The 19,831-nt window shown below is 57.7% G+C and overlaps 1 protein-coding gene across 1 annotated transcript in view; it reads left to right on the forward strand.

Moving 5' to 3' along the window:
* ABCA3 (ATP binding cassette subfamily A member 3) overlaps nucleotides 1–19,831 on the forward strand; it is a 71,084-nt gene that overhangs the window by 8,575 nt on the left and 42,678 nt on the right. The window contains exons 2-5 of the mRNA XM_075899035.2: nucleotides 15,508–15,600; nucleotides 16,439–16,700; nucleotides 18,368–18,495; nucleotides 18,900–19,065. Coding sequence (XP_075755150.2) covers nucleotides 15,547–15,600; nucleotides 16,439–16,700; nucleotides 18,368–18,495; nucleotides 18,900–19,065 — 610 coding nt within the window. The 5' untranslated portion in view covers nucleotides 15,508–15,546. The remainder of the gene's footprint in view (nucleotides 1–15,507; nucleotides 15,601–16,438; nucleotides 16,701–18,367; nucleotides 18,496–18,899; nucleotides 19,066–19,831) is intronic.

Genomic DNA, 19,831 nt, shown 5'->3' on the forward strand with positions numbered 1-19,831 from the left:
AGACCAAAGGTCCGGTTCCCTGCCTTCCGACAGTGGCCAGTGCCTGGTGCTGCAATGGGAAGGCACAGAACAGCACTGATCAAGCGATCCACTTCCAGCATCTGGCGGGTAGAGGCCTAAGGACAGCAAAAGCGTGCGTCTGCATCCCTAACCCTTGTGGCAAACAGCCCCTGAGGGACCTATCCTGCATGTGCAGATCTGGTTCTTTTTTGAACCCTTTCGTGCTTTGGGCCTGGCAGTGAGTTGCACAGGCTGGGTGTTGTATGAAGAAATATTTCCTTTTGGTTTATACTTGCTGCCTATTAATTTCATGGGGGACGCCCTGGTTCTAATGTGGTGGGAAGGGCTAAATAACACTTGTTCACTTTTCTACACCATTCATGATCTTCTGGACCTCTCTCATATCCCCCTTAGGTGTCTCTCTTTCAAGTTCACAAGCCCCAGTGTTTTTACTCTCTCCTCATAGGGAAGCTGTTCCAGCCTCCTGATAGCTTTTGTTGTCCTTCTCCGCACCTTTTCTGATTTACCTGTTTTTGAGATAGGGTGACCAGTGCTGCATGCAGTGTTCAAGGTGTGGGCGGACCATGACTTTCACAGGCTTCTTGGGACTTAACCATCTGGAGTAATCTTGCAAACTTTGTCACCTCACATTTTATCCCTTTTCTCCAGATCATCTCAGACTGTTGAACAACACAGCTGCCAGTCCCAGTACGTAGGGGACTCTGCTACCTCTCTCCTGTCTGAAAACCAACCATTTATTCCTACCCTTTGTTTCTTGTCTCTTAACTGGTTACCAATCCATGAGAGGCCCTTCCCTCTGATCCCATGACAGCTCACTTTGCTTGAGAGCTTTTCCCTGGAGCTAACCCCACTGCAGCTCTGCCTTTAAAAGAGCTGGCTTTGCATTTTAAATGTATTAAAAGGTTAAAGCTGGGGGGGTCCAGCATGAGACAGGAATCAGCTATCCCGGCTTGTGTGAGTCCATACCCCGCTGCGCTTCTGCTTTTTAAATGTATTAAGAGCCTACCGGCAGGATCCTAATACATTTAAAAAGCAGAGGTGCAGCATCTGGGACTGGGTATGAGCCAGGAATCAGCTGGTTCCCAGCTCACGCCTGGTTCCTGCTACTCCCCTGCCGAAACGGTGCTGGGGGGAACCAGCTTTTAAGCTGGCTCCCCTCAGCACTGGCTCCTGCTTTCCCCTCTCGCTGCCTCCCTGTGACAGAGGCAGCCATGGGGAAGGGAGCGACTAGTTGAGGGACTAGCCGACTATCTGATAAGCTTATGCTTATCAGTCAACTAGTCACTTACATCCCTAGTCCTGCTGCTAGCCATGAAACAGTAGAGCCGTCAAGCAATTTAAAAAAAATATTAATTATTATTTTAATTTACTGTTATATAATAATAGAATGCCATTTATTCTAATATTTGTGGATATTTTCTGCCTTTTCAAATAAGGATTGGAGCTGAGGCTTTGTGCAATTAATGTGTTAAATTATGCATTAATTTTGGTTTCCGTTAATTGACGGTAATATCAGTCTATTCCAAACCCCCCTCTAACACCTCGTCTGGGATAGTTCCTCAGATGTGTCACCAGGAAGGAATGGCTCAGGTGTGGGGATCTTCCTCATAGCTAAGAATTCATTTAACTTCTCTGCAGAGGCCTTGTCTTTTTTGAATGCTCCATTAATATGTCGCGCGTCCAGGGGCAGGATTCCTGCTTCTAATGTACTTACAATTGTTTTGCTGTTAGTTTTGTGTCCTTTGCTAGTTGTCCTTCGAATTCCTTTTTGGCCTGCCTGATTATACTTTTACACTTGTCTTGCCAGAGTTTTAGCTCATTTGCATTTTCCTTGATAGAATTTGACTTCCAGTTTCTAAAGGATCTCCCTCTTAGTCTGTATAGCCACGGTGGTGGCTTGTAGTCCTCTTCCTATTGCTTATCATTTGAGTTATGCATTTAATCTGTGTGTCTGTTATGGGATTTTTTCATACTTTTCCTGCAGCTTGCAGGCATTTCACTCCTGTGATTGTTCCTTTCAGTTTCTGCTTAACTAGCTGCCTCCATTTTGTGTAGCCCCCTTTCGGCAGGTAAATGCTGCCTCGGTGGACCGGGTTGGTGTTTTCCACCCCCACATCCACGGACATGACATTTAAGTTACATGACGGCTGTTGTTACCGAGTGGTTCAGCTCTATTTACCGCTTGGCCCACATCCTCTGCCCCACTCAGGACCAAATCAGGGATTGCTTCTCCCCCGTGGACTCTAGTGCTAGCTGCTGCACGGAGCAGCTGTTCAAATGGGCCCCAGGTGTCCTACCAGCAAGACAGCCTGGTCTGGCTGAATGACCATGCGACTGGGAATCAGGGGACTTCTGGCTCTGAATTTCAGCTCTTGCCACTGATTTGCTACGTGGCCCTGGGATGCTGCTTGCCTTCTCTGTCTCCTTTTCCTGGGATCATACTAGCCTGCCAGGAAGCTCGGGGTACGCAGCCCTTGATGGCTCTGGAAGCGCAGGGTGCTGTGCAAGTCACACCCCGGGTTCCGTACCCAGTCACCCCCTGTAAGTGCCAACGCCAGGCGTGGGCACAGGGGTCCCGTGTCTGTGAGCGCAGGTGGCCCAGCGTTTCGGGCCCTGGATTTTCTCCCCGCTGAAAGATCAAAGGAGCAGACGCTGGCGCCGGGGCTTGAAGAGGCTGCTGGAATGGCCGGTGTTCCCACAGCGAGAGAGGCATTGTGGTGGGAGTGCCTCTCGCAGGGGACTGAAGTGGGCTTTTGAGAGACGAGCGTGCGGGCCAGAGTGTTTGATCCGGGCAGGGTGTGTGGAGCTTGGGCCCATCGTCGCTGGCACCGCCTGGGCCAGGAGCTCATTCCTGCCCGCGGCCTTGTCCCTCGGCGCAGGTTTCATTCCGTGCTGGCTGATCCAGGGTTCCCAGCCAGCACGGAATGAAGAGGGTCCCCGTCTCCCAGGGTACTCTTCCGGCACCGGCAGAGGCAGTGGAGTGGATGTGGGTTTGTCCCCCGGCTCTTGCGAAGATCAGCACGTGGGCGGAAGGGCGTGTGACCGAGCACTGGGCTGCAGTGTGTGTAGCTCCGCTTGTCTGGGGAGAATTCCTTCCTCTCTGCCCCGGGATTGGTTGGGAGGTGCTTGCGCAACAACCCTGATAGGCAGCTTTGGCGGGCGGGCCGGGCGCTGTGCCAGCCTTGCTGCGGAAGTGTGTGGCTTTGCCTTGCCAAAAGTGGCTGCTGGGTTGAGGCGTCTGCGGAGGGGCCTGATTTTCCGAGGCGCTCAGCCCGTGGGACTCAGGCTGCAGGTGGAACGAGAGGCGCTCCGCGTTTCTACCTCGCAGGGCCCAACACGTCTCCAGCGGGGCTCCCAAAATCGGTGGCCGCTCTTTGCCTTAGCTCGTCTGTGCCGGGGTGTCTCCAAGTTCATGCCCGCGGGAGCGCGACCGAGCCGAGTTAGCGCTGTCGTGTCACGGTGCCGTGGGAAGGAGCGACCCCGAGGCGGCATCAAGGGACTTCCTCGGCTTGGCATCGCTACATAGTAGTGCTCTTGCGTATCGCCTCTCCTAGCACTGACCGGTTACTGGCCGCTGGCTGTGATGTCCCCCAAGCACTCCGCAGCGCCGTGGGTTGGCTAGGCCGTGTTTACAGAGAGCTGGCCCCTGCTAATTGCTTTGCAGCGAAGGCGGGGCCTGAAACGGGAAGTCCCTGGCTCATGGGTTAACCGTCTGAATGTGTAGACTAGCTCATCCCGAGCAATAGGACGGCAGCGGTTCACGAGGGGTAGCCCCTGGCAGGCCACCGCTGCCGTATTGCCCGGCACCTCCCCGGGTATGGGTGCCTCCGGCTCCCGTCGGCCGTGGATCGCCATTCCTGGCCAATGGGAGCTGCGGGAAATGGCACAGACTGGGACGCCGCTCCCCACAGCTCCCATTGGCCGGGAACAGCAGCCTGCGGCCGCCAGGAGCTGCGATCGCCCAGCCCTGCAGAGGCACAAGAAGTACTGCAGTGGCGGCGGCCCAGCAGGGGCTACCCCGGCGAACCACGGCTGGCCCATGGGCCGGTTATTGCCTGCCGCTGGTCTAAAGAGACCAGGCTGCCGTGGGCCAGATGGTTGTGTCACCGCTGGAGAAACGAGGGACTTGAGGTTGAGTCTCCGGAGTCCCAGGCTGCCTTGTGCCTTAACCGCAAGCCCATCCAACGCACACACCAGAAACTGCCGGTAATTGCTCCCAGACGGCGTCACAGCTGGTGGCATGTAACCACTAGGAGCGCTGCTCAGGGGCGTGTTGCCACACCACAGCACCACCTCAAACACACGGCCGTGCAGGGTCCTGGCTTGCGCTCGCCCCGTTTCCAGTCCACCCAGCGGATTGCTCTTGCCTCTTAAGTCATTCTTCGTTTGCAATTCCTGGGCAGATCACACTCCTCTTCTTTTGACTTGCCCTGCTGCCTCATTTCGGCTCTGGGAGAGGCGAGCTGCCTGAGGTCTGACCTGGAACCCTGCAGCGGATCGGCCCTGTCTGGAGCAGGGCATTGTACGCGGTGCCGCTCTGAACCCGGCAAAGCCAGAGCGTTCTGCGTGGAGAAGCCCCACGCCGCTCTGTGTAGCGCGCTGACCTCGTCTTTGTGCAGAAAAACAAAGCCACGTGGCGAGTGTAAAATCCGAGCTCCGAGGAGGCTGCTTTGGCTCGCTCATGCTGGCGAGTTTGCGATGTGCCACAGGCCGGGCCCCGGGGGGGTTGCACCTCGCCACCTTTAATGAAGTGTTTATTCGTGCCATTGCTCTCCGGTGCCGCGGCAGAGCCCTTTGTTTGCACGGCCATGCCGGTTCTCTGCCAGGGCTGCCTGGCGCAGAGCGCTCGGAACGGGAGGCTGCTCGCGGAACCATTGAAGGGGAACATGGTGGCAAGTGACTGGGCTCCGGGCTGTCTAGTGGGGATTGGTTCTGGGGGCTTCACGCTGTGGGCAACCTGAAAGGGCCGGATCGTCGTCAGACAGGAGGCCTGACCGCTTCTGGAAGCCCAGTCTCTTCCAGGCGCCTCCGTGGGACCTGAGGTCACGAGGCACTCGGGAAGTCTCGGAGCGTCTGTGCTCAGGACTGACAGGAGGCGGCCCCTCCCTGCTGGGTTTGGGGAGGAAAAGGGAGATCTGGGGGTTAAAGCCTGGCCTTCCACCCTGCCCCTCCTCGCCAGGGCCCAGGGGTTCGCTGCCGCCAGCGCTGGCTTGTCTCGCGGCCGGGTGCCCACGGGCCATGGGGCGCAAGGCGGTGCCCGGCAGACAGCTGTCTGCTGTAGTCCTGCAGGTCGGCTTCGAAGTGCTGATAAGGGAAGCTGCCTTTTCCAGTCCTGGTTTCTATGGAAACAGGAAGGGAGTGCTTTAAAATCACTCAGTTCTCGGAGCACATGGCCTATCCTCCGGGCTGAGCCGGCGGCTGGACGTGGTCGCGGCCCCCGGAACCGGCGCGGCAGCAGAAGGGCACTAGCAGAAGCAGGCCGCTGTGTTTCAACGCTGAGTCGCCTCTGTCTCTGAGCAGGGCTGGACAAGATGGCCGCCAGAACCCTGGTGTCAGTCCAGGCGGCTCGGGCAAGTGGGACGGTGGGGAAGGCGAGGAAAGTTGCCAGGACAGATGCAGCATCTGTGATGCACCTTCTGTCTGTTCGAGCAGCGCCGCGAGGGTTCCCTGGAGAAGTGTCTCCGCCTCTCCATGCCCGAGGGCTGTACTCGGGAGTGCGTGTTGGAGAATGTCTGTTTGATCTGTCCCCATGAATTGGGTGGAGTTATGTCGAGGGTGGATTTGGCCTCGTGGACTTAGCTCAGGGTGCGCAAATACGGGCCCACGGGCCGGATCCGGTGCACTAGGGTTAGCCAGGTGCCGGCGATTTGCATCTCCCATTGGCTGCGGATTGCCGTTCCTGGCCAATGGGAGCTGCAGGAAGCGGTGTCCTGGTCCGTGCTGTTTCCCGTGGCTCCCATTGGCTGGGAATGCCGCTCTGCGGCCAATGGGAGTTGCGACCGCTGGTACCCGCGGAGGTGCAGGGAAACGTAGCAGCAGCGGCCTGCCAGGGCTCACCCAGACAAGCTGTCGTCCTTTCATTGCCCACCCCCACTTAGGAGAGTCTCTGCCCTGCACGCAGAGCGTATCTCTGGGCTCCAAGGGCAGCGCCCAGCGCCCTTGCTGAAGCAGCTGGGTTCTCTCCCTTTGGCTGTTCTGTTTGCAGCGGTTGGGATACCCGCCTCCTCCTGCGGAGCTCAGCGCTGAGGTCGGGGCGGGCAGCGTTCCCCGCCAGTCACTGGGCCCTGCCGCACGGAAGCTGCAAAGCAGTTGTGTTCACTGGCCAGTTCCACCCCATCCTGCAGCGCTCCTCTGGTGCCTGGGCACGGCGCAGGCCTGCCGTGGCCCCGCTGCAGGGACGAGGCTCCTGGCGACGCTGACTGAGGGACCTCAGGAGCGGATTTCAGCTGAGCCAGCTTTAGTTAATTAAAGCCACAGGTGTCATGGCTTCTGTAGTGCCGCCCCGAAGCCCGAGCAGCGCTCGGTGTTCACTGTGGGGCATCCGGGAGGAGTTTCCTCTGGTGCAGATGGTTCTCTGGGCTACAGAACCTGAAAACACTCCTATGGTGTCAATCATGTGCTGCCGTTCAGGTTTGACTCCTCACTTCCACTTTCTCCTGTCCCTGGGGGCTCAGACAAGTCCGACATCAGCATGGCAGCCAGACGTCTGGCTCAGCTCTCGCGGGGGGGGATTCCCGACTTCTCTTTTGAGACTCGGGAGGGATTCGTGGGTTTCATTGGCCTCTGTGTCATCTGCTGGCTTCACGTGACCTTGCTTTCACTCAGCCGTTGCTTGCTGGCTTCCTTGGAAACGGAGGCCACAGTTTCATTAACAGTTTGAGCGCCCTGGTTGGAGCAGAACATTGGGGCCAGGAGAACTGTCAGGGATAAGGAATTCCTGCCAGGCGTGCAGCTTTAATTCCTACCGTCCTCTCCCTTGCTCTTGTTGTGAACTCTGACCTACAGTGCTCGGCACAGTTGAGGCTGGCAAGCAAAAATCCTCTGATCTCCTGGCCCTGCACCACTTCACGTGTCGAAGTGGCTGTCGAGTCGAGTCCCTCTGGCCAATTGAAATGGATATTCTTGCTTCTGCAGCTCGGGGCCTTTCTCTGCTGGTGCTGCTCTGGGTGGCTGTGCCGAGAGCTCTGGTTCCTCCTATTGGTTTAGCGTGTCCAAGCCTCACTTAATCTGATTTGTCTTCACTGTAACATGCCCCTGCAGGCCCGAGGCTGAGGCCTGTGGCTGTGCAGGGCACATACAGTTCCAGTCTAGATGGCTGAGGTCCGTCGGGCTTGCAGTCTAGATCTGAGCATGCACAGAAGCCTGGTGCTGCTGCTGGGTCCCTCTTCTTTTCACGCTGGTCATGGATAGTCTGGTGGAGCTGGAGAGTTTCTGCTGTAGGGCCATTCACTTGTATGATTCTGTGAAGATACAACTGGAAGGGGCCTCGGGAGCCATCAAGTCCAGTCCCTGCCCTCAGGCAGGCCCAAGCACTGTGTAGATCGTGCCTGAAAGAGGTCTGTCTAACCTGCTCTTAAAACCTAGGGAATGGAGATTCTACAACCTCCCCGGGCAATTTGTTCCAGTGCTTAACCCCCCTGACAGGCAGGAAGTTTTTCCTTGTGTCCAACCTAAACCTCCCTTGCTGCAATTTAAGCCCATTGCTTCTTGGCCTGTCATCAGGCATTAAGGGGTTAATATTTTTTCTCCCTCCTTCTTGTAATACCTGTTTAGGTATTTGAAAGCTGCAATCAGTCTTCTCTTTTCTAAAGTAAACAAGCCCAATTCTTTCAGTCTATAAAGGATATGACCTTCAGTCATTTTTGTTGCTCTTCTCTGGACCTTCTCCAATTTCTCTAAGTCTTTCCTGAAATGCGGTGCCCAGAACTGGACACAATACTCCAGCTGGAGCCTAATCAGCACAGAGTAGAGCAGAAAAATGACTTCTCGTGTCTTGCTCACAACACTCCTGTTCATGCAGCCCAGAATCATATTTGCTTTTTTTTTTTTTTTTTTTTTCTTTGCAGCAGTGTCACACTGACTCCTATTTAGCTTGTGATCCACTGTGATCCCTAGATTCCTTTCTGCAGGACTCCTTCCTAGACAATTGCTTCCTGTTCTGTGTGTGACACATGGATTGTTCCTTCCTAAGGGGAGCACTTTGCATTTGTCCTTATTAAACTTCATCCTGTTTGCCTCAGCCCATTTCTCCAGTTTGTCCAGATCAGTTTGAATTATGGCCCTGTTCTCCAAAGCACTTGCAACCCCTCCCGGCTTGGTTGCATCTGCAAACCAGTCGTCAGACTGATCCCTGTGGAAGCCCCCTTGTTACGCTCTTCCAGCATGACTGTGGACCGCTAACGGCTCTCTGGGAACGGTTGTCCAGAGAGGTATGCACCCACCCTAGAGGACCCCATCTAGGTTGAGTGTCCCTAGGTTATTGATAGGGTTGTGCGAGACGCTCTCGAATGCCTTACGTTGATTTCCTGAGCTCCTGGAGCACTCCTGGCTGCCTGCCTGTGGGTGGGGCGTGTCCCCGCCGTGCCGCGAGTGGGAGTAGTGATTCCACCGCGTGAGGCAAGCAGGGGGCTGGCAGCCTTGTTCCGGAGGCCGGGCGCTGTCGTTTGCTTCCCGCTTAGCGGGGTCTGCATGTCCGTGTAGAGGCAGCCCCGGTGGGGGAGGGGGCAGCCTCTCCGTCCCGGGGAAGGCTCTGCTGATGGGCCAGTTCTTCACGGCAGGGCTGCGGGGTGGAGCCTGGTGCTTGCCGTAGTTCGGTGAATGTGACACCCGTGTCTCGAATGGCGGGAGGCATGACGGTCCGTGTGCCCGGAGGGTGCCCAAGCTTAGTGCCAGGGCCTGGGCAGTAGGATCTCTCCCAGCTGGGTACGGCATTTCTTCCGGGGGGCTGCAGGCTGGTCACGTATAGTAGAGGCCAGTTTGCACCAGGGCTGTTGCTGCTGCGTGGGGCGCACGCCAGTGTGTGCACAAGCCTGGGGAGGCTGTGTCTGTCGAGCAGCCCCTCTGCAGAGCTGGGGGGTGGTCGTCGTCATGCAGTTGTTCCAGCAGAGCATCCTGTGGCGAGAGCGCAGGCCCCGAGGCAGCGCCTGTCGGCAGCGTGGCTCAGGCAAGGCGATTCGTTAACCCGAAATCGCACGTCGATTTGCCTGTTCCTCTTTGGTGCCCGGAGCTCTCTGGAGTTGGAGGCCGTGCCGGGTTCATCCCCAGAACCCGTCTCTTGGAGAGAAATTCTGGCTTGTGACACAAGGGTGCGGGCGCGGGTGTGTAGTCAAACAACGGAAGCAGGACCTAGTGCAGCAGCACACGGCCCGCAGGGTCCCTGGTGCGGGAGGACGGGCACAGCCGCTGTGCAGGGTTTTACAAGGAGCCCCTGACGTCCCCCGGGGCAGTCTGGACTAGTGAGGCGCTGGCACCCACAGGGCCCTTCATGCTGCTGTTACCTCCTGTGACAGGGCGCTTGCCCTGCACTGGCCCTTTAAGGGAAAAACCCCAGCCTGGGGCTAGGAGCAAGGCCCCAGCTGAGGCAGTTGTAGCTGAGGAGGGCCCAGCGGGGAGCTCTCTAGGGGAGAGCAGAGAGCGCCTGGCTGCTAGGGAAGCAGGAGGCTCCCTGGCGCTAGAGCAGTGCTGGGAGGCAAGGCAGGGCTGGGGGAGCTCTAGCCAGGGAGGCTCTCAGGCTGCATGGCCTGAGGAGGAGAGCAGGGTGCTCTGGGAAAGAGAGGACCCTGGGGCGTTCGCAGGGGGCTCGGACACTGGTGCGGGCTCCGCCGGAGGGCGGTGTCTGGAAGAGGAGAAACGGGGCGACACCGCCGAGAGAGAGGCATCCAGGACAGCCGGCCCCGTGACCCCTCCCCTGCGGTCCTGAGCTGCTCCCAATCCACCACGGGTGTGTGAGTGGCTCCCAGCTACTTCTGGGCCAACCTGCCAGTCACGGCGAAGTACAAGGAAAAATAAAGAGAAAATGCAGCTACTGCCTCATGTAGCAAATGGTTCCATTCTAAACCTTCGGAGTTCTAATCCCCCCAGCCCTCAGCACTGCCCAGAACGCGCGGCATCACGCTCCGGTGGCAATGTAAAGGGTCCAGGGAGTAGCCTGGAGACCCAGGCCCGGGGACAACTGCCCCCTCTGCGCCCCTTTGAATCCTCCAGGCAGGCCTGTTCTCAGCAGTATTACTGGCCCAGCTAGGTAGGCAGGACCCCTTCTTCTGTGCAATGGCTGCATCGTTTGTCCTCTCCCCCCGCCCCCGGTGCGGTGAATCGATGGAAGCGAGGAAGAGGATGTTTCCCCTTTCTTCCCCTAGTCCTCTCTCCCCATATGCCCAGCATCGCTAGCTGGGGATCGGAAGCAGAACATCTGTGTGTGCGCGAGCCCTGGGCTGTCTCTTTGCTGAAGTGCAGATCTTTATTATTAGAATTATTAAGAAAGGGATAGAAAATAAGACCCAGAATATCTTACTGCCCCTGTATAAAACTATGGTACGTCCACATCTTGAAGACTGTGTACAGATGTGGTCTCACGTCAAAAAAGATATTTTGGCCTTGGAAAGGGTTTAGAGAAGGGCAACTAAAATGATGAGGGGTTTGGAACAGGTCCCATATGAGGAGAGGTTAAAGCAACTGGGACTTTTCAGTTTAGAAAAGAAGAGACTGAGGGGGGATATGATAGAGGTCTATAAAATCATGAGTGGTGTGGAGAGGGTGAATAAAGAAAAGTTATTTATTAGTTCCCATAATAGAAGAACTAGAGGACCCCAAATGAAATTAATGGGTAGCAGGTTTAAAACTAATAAAAGACAGTGCTTCTTCACACAGCGGGTAGTCAACCTGTGGAACTCCTTGCCAGAGGAGGCTGGGAAGGCTAGGACTATAACAGAGTTTAAAGAGAAGCTAGATAATTTCATGGAGGTTAGGTCCATAAAAGGCTATTAGCCAGGGGATAAAATGGTGTCCTTGGCCTCAGTTTGTCAGAGGCTGGAGAGGGATGGCAGGAGACAAATCGCTCAATCATTGTCTTCGGTCCACCCTCTCTGTGGCACCTGGTGCAGGCCACTGTCGGCAGACAGGATGCTGGGCTAGATGGACCTTTGGTCTGACCCAGTACGGCCGTTCTTATGTTCTTATGTCACTCTTACTGCCTTTCGTGCCAAAGAACTGCCACTTAGCAGGTGCTGGCCCATTGTTGCCTCAGTCAGGGGTACACAAAGCCTGATTGCTGTTAGTGGTGGACGAACTGGCCTGGCCACTCCCCAGGCTTGGAACATGGACACTGGACAAGAGAGCCTTAAACTTGACATGGTGTTGCTACACAAGTGATACCAGGACAATAATGATCAGCAAATTATGACTTTTCAAGTGCTGCCACCCAAGGCTTTGTACAAAGATCTGTGTGGGAGGGGCTCAGTGTCTCAGCCCTGTGAAACTTATTGTCGGCGGGGGGGTTTGCTCAGAGAAGGGTGACCGTACTTTGTTTCCTGGCATAAGATGATTGCCGGAAAGTCAGACAGGAAGTGACTTTCGCCCCCTGTGCTCTCCCAATGCTGCATTTCAAGCTTTGCCTTCCTCTGGAGCATGAAGTCCTTGTGCTGCTGTGGATAGAATACGGGGGGGGGGGGGGGGCAGCAAACCTAGCGTCTCCGTGCAGCAGCCTGGGGAACCCTGGATACAGGTGACCTGGGCGTCCGAGGCCACAAAGGCCCTGAGACTGAACTTCCCTCCCTGGTGGCTTGAGGGGAGTTACAGGAGTGGATGGGAGGGAAGCAGCTGTCCCTTGGTCCATCCCAGGACACTGAGGAGGATGCATCTGGGCCCAGATCCTACCCGTGATCAGCTTCCACCTGACCCTGCCCTGCCCTGCTCCTGTCCCCCCAGAAGGAGCCGGGCACAAAGGCAGCCTTGTTTGGAAGCCGGTGCAGGGGCTGTGCCAGCTGCTGGCCTAGCCCTGGCTAAACAGCCAGAGATCAAAGCTCCTAGCGGCGTGCTTCCCCCCCCCCTTGGAACATACTTAAGCTGTTTGCACAAGAGGCGGAGACACTTTTGGGGGCTAAGCACCACTCCAGTCCTCGGTGTGTCCTGTGCCAGCGCCGGGTGCTTGGGCAGTGGGCGGGACGTGGAAAATTCCTTTGTTTGCCTGAAGCTTTGAGGCGAGTCTGATGTTTCAGCTCAAAGTGCAGAAAGACCTGCTGGGGGCTGGGGGGGGGGGGATGTTCCCTGTTCGAGGGGCAATACAAGCACCTGGCCATGCCGGGCGTAAAATCACAGCTCCTCTCTCGCTCGGCTGGAGGGTTTCCCTCCGCAAATGGGGAAGTGGTTGGAATGAAGAGTAGAGAGAGAATCTTGCAAGACTAGTTGAAGGGCTGAGCTGCAATCCAAGTACTGATCTTGCTCCCACACTCCTCCCTTCTGCTTTCCGGAGCTCCTCACTTTGTTCTTGTCCACACCTGTAATGGCAACATGTAATGACATCTGCTTGATGCAATGCTAAGGTTGCAAAACCTAAAGCTCCACTGTCTGGAAATTCCACAAGCTGAAGGGACACCCACTTGAGAGCGCCTCCGTCCCAGCGCAATGGGTGAAAAGTACCCTGGCTTCCCGTTTTGAGTTGCACAAGCTCTCGGTCCTGTTATAACAAATCTCTTTGTTGTGTGACAAATCGGAGGGGGTTGTGTTAATTTGTACCTGCAAAAAGCAGCGAGGAGGCTTGTGGCACTTCAAAGACAAACCCATTAATTTGGGCATCAGCATTCGTGGGTCAAAACCCCTTGGTCAGACACACGGAGTGAAATGCCACCGATGACGTGGTCTTCGCTCACGAACGCTGCTGCCCGAATAACTCTCTTCAGCTTTGAGGTGCCACGGGCCGCCGCCTCAGTTTTGCTGTCCCTTGTCACCACGTCCCCTGTTCCTATTGGCTAGCCACAAGTTGCTAAACACACAACATAGACTTCTTACCCCTCATCCATTCCGTTCCAGGGAATCGTAGGATTTGCCTGAAACAATAGCGGGGAAAGCACTTTGAAGGGAGGTTTTGTGGTGGGTTTTCTGATGACGTTGTCCCTTTATGGCTTTCTTTGCTATTTTAGTTCAGTCTCCCTCAGGGTCACTCGCCTGGTACCCACCACTGCCTTACCATAATCTTCCCTGGAGTGGTGTTTGTGTGGGATGCCTCGCCTATAAGGACATGCTCTGCATTCCTGGGACGTGCAGTGTGGTACAGGGTGTATTCAGCATCTTCCATAATTATCCACAATTAGATCTTGTTTTGGAGAGTCTTGTTTGGAGACTTTTAAATGGCGACCTCTCTTTGGTGCATGCGATTACTAGATGAGGTGTAATTGTAGGTCACTCAGATGTCTAAGTCTCTGATAGCACCAGCTAAGATGTCTTCAGATCTGAATCATGCTATGGTTTGACCTTCCTCTGGACTCTCTTTCATTTCGGTTACTGTTATAAACATTGTCCAGGTTTCTTTTTAAAGGGCAGAGCACCTGCAGCCCGGAATGGCTTTAGCTCAGCGGGATCAGAAGTTGCTCAACCCTGCAAACAGGCCGCTAGCGTTTACAACAGATGCCTTTTGTTAGGCGTATAAATCCCAATAAGCATAGTTTCTGTAATGATTTGCTTGTGCAAGTTGTCACAAGGGGGAGATCCGGTTAAGGCCAAGCAACGGATCAGGCTCATCAAAACGTGCCATTAGAGCCCTGGGCAGACACCGAATATGTATCCGCGTCCGCCCGTGATCCCCAAACAGGGACGTTCCTGCGGTAGCCGCAGATGTGCAGGGTGCTGCTCGACATTCCACCCCACACCTTGGTTGTGGAGCGTGGCCGAGTGAGCGCTGCAGGTTTTTCCTACTCTTCTAGTCTTGGGAAGAGGAGGTGGGCGGGGGGGAGGGGAGAGAGGGTTTCTCTCCTTTTTCTGGTTGCTTGCTCTGTGCTCTGGACAGTTCTGTCGGGTCAGTTTCACCGGCGGCTCTGGGTCCCGCTGTGAGCTCAGGGCTCTCGGTTTATCTGTCTGTGTGAGCCTGCTGCTGCCTCCGCGCGTCCCCGGCAAACACGCTGCTGTTGTGTCTGTTTCCAGGTGACCTGGCTCCGTGGGCGGCTAACAGCTTACCCCACCTGGGCACTTTCAAATGTTCCGGGCTGTTCCCGGCCATTCTCCCCCACCCCGGACGCCAGGCGCCTTCGTGCCTCCCTTCCCGATCCCGGCCATGCGCGTGCTGCTCCCGAAGCCCTGCGGAGGCACCAGAGTTGTCCTCTGCCGCCGGCAGCGCCTGGTTGACTCGCTGGGGCTCTGCGTGGGCGCCGCGACTGGCTCAGTGACTTCAGCAGGCGAGAACAGCTGTGGCCAACCCGCGGCTCGCGTGCTGCACACGGCTCTTGCCCCCCAAAAGTGCGGCTTGCGAAGCCGCTCCTGCCACCCTCCCTCCCTTCTCCCACTGCCCTCGCTGGCTCCCCTCCCCAGGCTGCCCTGTGCTTACCAGGTCGGAGCTGCGGAGGTTTAAAAATGGTGCCCAAGATGGTGGCCCTCTTAAAGGGGCTGCCTCCTTTTTTAGAAAAAAAAATAAAAGCTTTTGTTTTTGTTTTTGCTCGACAGTTCTGTTCTGGGAGGCTTTTATTTATTTTTTTTGGCTTGACAATTCTGGTGCGGCTCTTCGCATTTTTTCCACCGCTGTTTTGGCTCTCTTTGTTAAACGGGTTGGCCACGCCTGGGCTAGAACTTAGCCCTGCGGTGTGGGGGGAGAGGCTGCTGTAATGGAACGTGCCTGGTGCTCCAAGGGTACGCGGCGTGGTGCGGGCACAGGCCTTTCCAGCACCCCCTCTGCACACCACCTCACTTCTTGTGTCTCAGTGGCGCTGCCTGGCCTGGCTGCAGACTACAAGCCCTTCTGGAAAGGGCCCGGCAGTTTCCTGCCCGTCAGATGGCGCTTTGCCCCTGGAAAGGGCTTTGCGCTCCAGTTAGCGAGAGTTTGCCATCACCTGAGTGTGCACAAGGCCCTGCAGTGGAAGCCCACGGGCCTCGGGCACGTACGTCCCCTTGGAGAGCCCCGAGCTGTCACAGTAGGTGCCCCGGGCAGCTAGCTCCCCTGGGAGCCGGCTTGGAAGCAGGCTCCCTGCGCGGACCAGCTCCTGCCCACTGACTTGTGCCGCTGTCTGTGATACGGGGGCAGCAGGCGGCTCCCGGGGAGCGGGACTGGGCACCGCGTGTAGCCGTTGGGGTGACAGGTTTGAAGCACAGTTGCGGGATAGAGGGAGGGACGTTCTCCCTTCTGCTGCTCCGTGTGTTGCCCAGATCCCACGTCTGGGGCGCCTCGGGTCACGCCGAGAACTAGACACAGGCAGCTCAGACAGAATCCCGCGTACGATCTCGTCCAGCGGCGGCTTCCTGGGTTTGTCTGGTCCATTTCTCTCACTGCTGCCTGCTCTTTTCTCCTAGAGTCCAGGCCAGAGGCGACGCTCCCCTTCCAGCTGAAGGATGGTCGTGCTAAGGCAGTTCGGGCTGCTTCTCTGGAAGAACTACATTTTGCAGGTACGTGCACGCTGGGCTCTCTCTGCGGAGGAGAACAGCTGGTCCCAGGGCGGCGGTTAGGAGAACCGTGGCACATGCTGCCTCAAATGGAGTCACTTCAAGTCCCGTCTGGTACGTCTTCAGCCCCAGTGACTGTTGGGCAGGCCGCTGTCGGGGAGGACGGCGCGGGGTCGGAGCCATCTGGGTGTGTGCATGTGGGGGCTGGTGGGTTAGTTTTTGTCATGCCCCTTTGCCCCCTGTTTACCCATTCTGGTCAGTTTCGGGCCTGCCTGTTGCTGTTTGGGTTCTTTGCAATCTGCTCCCAGTACAGTCTGGGGGGCACCCGATTGTTCGGCTCTACGAAGCTCTGCGGTGAGACGGGACAGCCGGGCGCCGGCTTATCCCACTCGGCCTTGGGATTTGACGTTAGTTTCCAGCACTCAGGTGCTGATCAGGCAGCGCTGTTGTAATGCTTCCTGTCTAGGTGGGGGCTCCCTGCATCCGCCCGCACCCAGCTGTCCTCCACATCTGCTCTGCCCCTGAACACTGCGTGGTTCTGGGCAGGCCAGGGCGCTTGTCGGAAGCTGCTGACCAAGCTCAGCGTGGGGGGAGGGTTGTGTTGCCCCTTGTGCTTGCTCCCCATGCCTGCCCGCCGGCAACCCTGCTGCGTGTGGGCATGAAGGAAGCAGCGGTAGGCAGGGAGGGCTAGGTTTGGCTAGGGGAAGGGGTGATTCCTACAGCACCATGCAGTCCACTTGCCATGTGTGGAACCGGCGCATGGGAGCCTGAATTCCCTTCCCAGTGCTAAATCCGTCCCCTTCCAGCCAGTCTAACCCGTTTTCCCTCCTTTCTCCTGCAGAAGCGACAGATTCTGGTAACGCTCATAGAAATCTGCCTGCCGCTGCTGTTTGCCGCCATCCTCATTGCGCTCCGCCACCGAGTGCACTCGATCAGCCACCCCAATGCCACCATCTACCCCAGCCAGTCTGTGGACGAACTGCCGTGGTTCTTCCACCGCTGGCATCCCCGTCCCTGGGAGCTGGCTTACGTCCCGTCCAACAGCACGGCCGTGAGGCGCATCGCCGAGGTGGTGGAAAAGGCCCTGCATGTCAATATCAAAGGTTAGAATGGGCGGGCGTCGGTTAAATACAGAGACCGGTCTGTAGGTGTGTGCGGGCGCCTGGCGTATGGCCGTGTCCAGAAAAGCACGTGAGCGTGTTCTTTGACTCCACCGAGTGCTGTGTGGGTAGGCGAGCCGACTGTCCAAATGCTCTTAAAGCCAGGCTGTGGGCAGATCAGCTGGGGGAACGGAGCTGACTTTCAGTTCATCATTGCTAGGGTCCAGAGTTCACCATCTGGGGCAGTGACAGCCAGGTGCTGGCTTGGTCTCCAGAGCCAAGCCTTGCAGTGCCGCAGTGAGAGCTGCCCGCTCACAGATCAGCCTTCTGTCTGGAAAGGTTTCACCGGCTGCCCCGAGGTCGGAGAAACGAGCAACCTCCTGCATGCGGCTTGTTGGGCTGCGCGCTTGTGGGCACTGTGGCTGCCCTGTGAGCGGGAGGACCAGGGGAAAGTGTTTCTGTTGGCCAAGGCTGATCCAGCTACATGGGAATGTGTGGGGGAGCGTAGTGGGACATTCCGTTGTGTCGTGGCCACGCTGAGGCTAACCGAAATGCTCTGGGCTTCCCGGAAGGTCTCGCTGGGCTCCTTTGGAATGTGTCTGCGACAAAACGCCTGGGAAGCTTCATTTCGCGGCACTTTTCTTTTCACTCCACTTGGGAAAGCACATCCATGCTGGCCGTGCCCAAAGGCCGGACGCCCCCGTCCACCTGCTCCAGTGATCTGCACCCGTTGCCTCTCACCCCATGCTAGCGAGAAGCTCTAGAACTGAGCTGGGGTTCTGCAGCCAGAGGACTGGTCGGGGGACTCGAGGCTGGGTCCCCAGGTTGCTGCTTAACTCACTTTTCGTATTGGGGCGGGTTCCCAGTTGGCAGCTGCCCTTGAGCAGCATAAACTTGGTGGGACTGGGCCCAGCCCTTCCACCTTAGCCGGGATGTAGTTTGCTGCGGGTCTGAGTTAGTTTAACGCCAGTGAAAGGTGCCAGGCAGGGCCTGGCGAGTGACGGACTCTGGGTCGCTACCCGCTTGGCAGCAGCAAGGCCAGGTTCCGCCCTCCCTGCCCTGCTGAGCCGTGCGGGAGGGAACCCTGGTAGCCCAGAAGACCTGGCCCCATATACATTTGCACTGTGCCGGGAGGGGGTTGGCAAGCCAGCTCTGGGGAGGTTCTGACTAGGGATGCAACAGGTTACCTGATAGGCATCCCCCTTACCGGATGATGTGACCAGTAACTGGCTAACCGGTGTCCGGCCGCCCCCCTCCCCCCCACACCATGAACATGTTGTTTAACCAGTTAATGTTTTAAACAGGACTTGACAGCCCCAGTTCTGTCGTTATTGGCTGGGGCCAAGTGGGTAGTGCCGTTTGGGGGAGGCTTGTACAGGCCTTTCCTGAGAACTAGCCCCCCAAAGGGCAGGGGGCTCCCTCTCCTGTGGCAGCAGAACTGAGCCCCTTGGTACCAGCAGCTGGCGCGGGGGGGCTGGGGCGTCAGGCTGCCGTCCAGTGGGAATGGCGCCGGTGTCACTGAGCAGAGCTCTGCCGGAATTGGGCTGCCAGGCCCTGCTCCGTGCTTCCCAGGCAGCCCGCAGGACTGACCCCCAGCCCGTGGCCCAGGGCCCTCCCCTCGTGGCCGAGTGCCCCCCTTGTGGCTCACCGCAGGGTTCCCTCCTCCGCAGCTCACGGCTTCCCCTCGGAGAGGGCGTTTGAGGACTACATGAAGTTTGATAACCGCTCGGGGAACGTGCTGGCTGCCCTGGTTTTCAAGCACCACTTCAATCAGAGCCAGGACCCCCTGCCGCTGCAGGTAAGTGCCTCCTGGCCACGGCCCTCCCCGGCCAAGGGCAGGCCCCTGGAGTGCGGGTCAACCACCCCAGAGTGTGAGGGGGAGGACGGCCCAGTTACGGTGTTGCTGCACCACGCGTGGCCGTGGTTACCGAGAACACTGTGAGCCCAGCACTTCCACGGGGTAGCTGAGAGCACCTCCGCCCCCTTACAGCCGGGGGGCCCCGAAGTACCGGGTACCTGTGTGAAAGAGAGCAGCTCCCCGGCACAGCGCCCCCCCCAGGCCACCTGTGGGATGGGTGACGTGTCCCTTTGCCTGGCCAGGCCAGAGACCACATCAGTCCAGGGCTGCGTCGGGGGGCAGGGTCCTTCCCCTGGTGTGTTCACACCCTGATTCTCTGCTGCTTCCTCCACCCCTCACCGTAGGTTAATTACCAGCTGCGCTTCAAATACAGCCCTCGGAACGCCCCCCGGAGCGAGCAGACCGGCCTGAACCCCAACCTGGACCGCGACTGGCACACCAGCTACCTCTTCCCGCTCTTCCAGCTGCCGGGCCCCAGAGAGGCCAAGTTCCCTGACGGGGGGACGCCGGGTGAGTGGGACTTCTCGCGGCTTGTGGATGCCAAGGGCCCGTTGTGACCCCCCCCCCCCCAGCTGAGCTGCATCGCGCGGCCAGGCCCCCGCCCCCAAACAGCTCCCGGGGCGGAGCTGTCAGAGAAACGTCCCAGCCTCAGTTGGAACCGGCCGGAGCCGAGACCCCCTGGCCCAGACTTGCCCTCTGCTACCGCGGCCCAGCCTGTTCCCCGCCACCGGCTCGTGTCGCGGCTTTTGCTGCCCCCCTGAGCGCCTGGGGCCAGACGTCCGTGCCCCAGAGAGCTGCTGGTCAGGTCCCCCCGAGCCGTGTTGCTGCCTGGACTCGGGGAGCCAGTGCAGGGGCAGAGCTTCCCTGAGCAGCCTTCCCCTGGCCCCCCACCAAGCAGAGCATGCATGCTGCAGGCGGCCAGGGGCTTGCCTGATCCGGCCCGTGAGCCTTGGCGCCCCCCCTGCCGTGGGCCGGATCTGGCCGTAGCTTCCCCATCCCTCGTTAGGATCGGCAGAAGTAAAATCTCAGACAACCAGCTGCTGCGCTGGGGGGGGATCGTAAGCCACGGGAGCCTCTAACGGCCTCGTCACAAGGCCTGTCCCTGAGACTCTCCTGCAGCCCCGCCACACTCAGACCTGCTGTTACCTCCTCCCGCCATGACTTCACAGGGCAGCCAAGCAAAACTGAGACAAGGAACCAGGGCCTCGTTGGCCTGTGGAACTCAGTGCCACAAGGTGCTTCTAGTGACAGTAGGGCGCTGGGTCGGGACCCAGGA

Source organism: Pelodiscus sinensis, chromosome 15 (genome assembly GCF_052426305.1).
Source record: "Pelodiscus sinensis isolate ZL-2025 chromosome 15, ASM5242630v1, whole genome shotgun sequence".
Lineage (NCBI taxonomy): Eukaryota > Metazoa > Chordata > Testudines > Trionychidae > Pelodiscus > Pelodiscus sinensis.